General features: G+C 36.6%; 1 protein-coding gene across 1 annotated transcript in view; it reads right to left on the bottom strand.

The window, feature by feature from the left end:
* The window catches only part of LOC106459141 (protein trachealess-like), a 168,121-nt gene that overhangs the window by 72,520 nt on the left and 94,337 nt on the right, over positions 1 to 1,264 (bottom strand). The window contains exon 5 of the mRNA XM_022385736.1: positions 1,211 to 1,264. Within this exon, the coding sequence (XP_022241444.1) occupies positions 1,211 to 1,264 (54 nt within the window). The remainder of the gene's footprint in view (positions 1 to 1,210) is intronic.

Below are 1,264 nucleotides of genomic sequence, written 5' to 3'. Positions count from 1 at the left end.
ATTACAATATGTTACTACGTTTGATTGTCAGGTAAGAATATGATACCATATGATCCACAAGGATTACATGCTACTACAACGATGATCAGATAGGATTACAATACGTGATTATAGTGGTGGTTAGCTAGGATTATAATATGCCACTACAATGATGATCAGGTAGGATTATAACATGTTACTACATTGATGATCAGATAGGACTACAGCACGTTACTACAGTGATGAACAGCTAGGATGATAACATGTTAATACATTGATGATCAAATAGGACTACGGTACGTTACTTTAGTGATGAACAGCTAGGATTATAACATGTTAATACATTGATGAACACATAGGACTACGGTACGTTACTTCAATGATGAATAGCTAGGATGATAACATGTTAATACAATGATGATCACATAGGCATACAATATGTTGCTAGAGTTGGGATAAGCTATGATTACAACGAATTGTAATATTTCAGTGATCATTAGCTAGGATCAGAACACCAGTTTAAGAATATATATATAAAGATATTAACAAAAACATTTCCTTGATAAAAACCGTTTTTTTTTTACTTTCTGATATTAAATAAATATGCATATATACATGCAAAGTATCTGCCTATAAAATATTGCATGAAATCATATTTTAGCGATCAGTTAATTCAAGTTGGAATATCTAGATTTCAGAGAGATTTTTCCAAGATAACTTCCTTTTTGTGTCAGCAGGGGTCATACCATTAGCCAGTCGAAACTGTCCTGTCTTATGTCATCCGGGTCATAGTATGGAATCGCTCGAGTGTCTCGTAAAGCTCATAAATTTTCTTTCGTTGATAAAACTAGCAACCTAGCAATGGGCTTACCTATCTGGAATGTAGTACTAGCAGTTAGACAATGAAGAGACACCATCCACCCGACATGCCATTCTCAAAATAGAGGCTTGTAAGCTCCTCATTCACGACCCCCCCACACACAAAAAAAAATGCAAAAATACATACCTCGTACGACCTAACTTACTGCCGACGTCTTTGGTACTGATTACGGAGAACCCGGGCTATAAAAATCCCGCCGTTCTCACGTAACTGTCTGGAGTATACGATAAGCGTTGGTATGCAAGAAAAGTCAAGTTTTTTTTTTCTTTTTTTTTTTATCAGTGGTCGGCCCACCCAAAGTTACTCTCCACAAAATCGTCGCAGTTATCTCATTCAACATTTATCACTTACCTGAGACAGTCCTAGGTAGATGGACACCGTCTCGGAAATGTAGAGGAACCGACC

Source organism: Limulus polyphemus, unplaced genomic scaffold (assembly GCF_000517525.1).
Source record: "Limulus polyphemus unplaced genomic scaffold, Limulus_polyphemus-2.1.2 Scaffold26, whole genome shotgun sequence".
Taxonomy (NCBI): Eukaryota; Metazoa; Arthropoda; class Merostomata; order Xiphosura; family Limulidae; genus Limulus; species Limulus polyphemus.
Note: the sequence above shows the minus strand (reverse complement) of the source record. Positions and strands in the feature narration are given on the sequence as shown.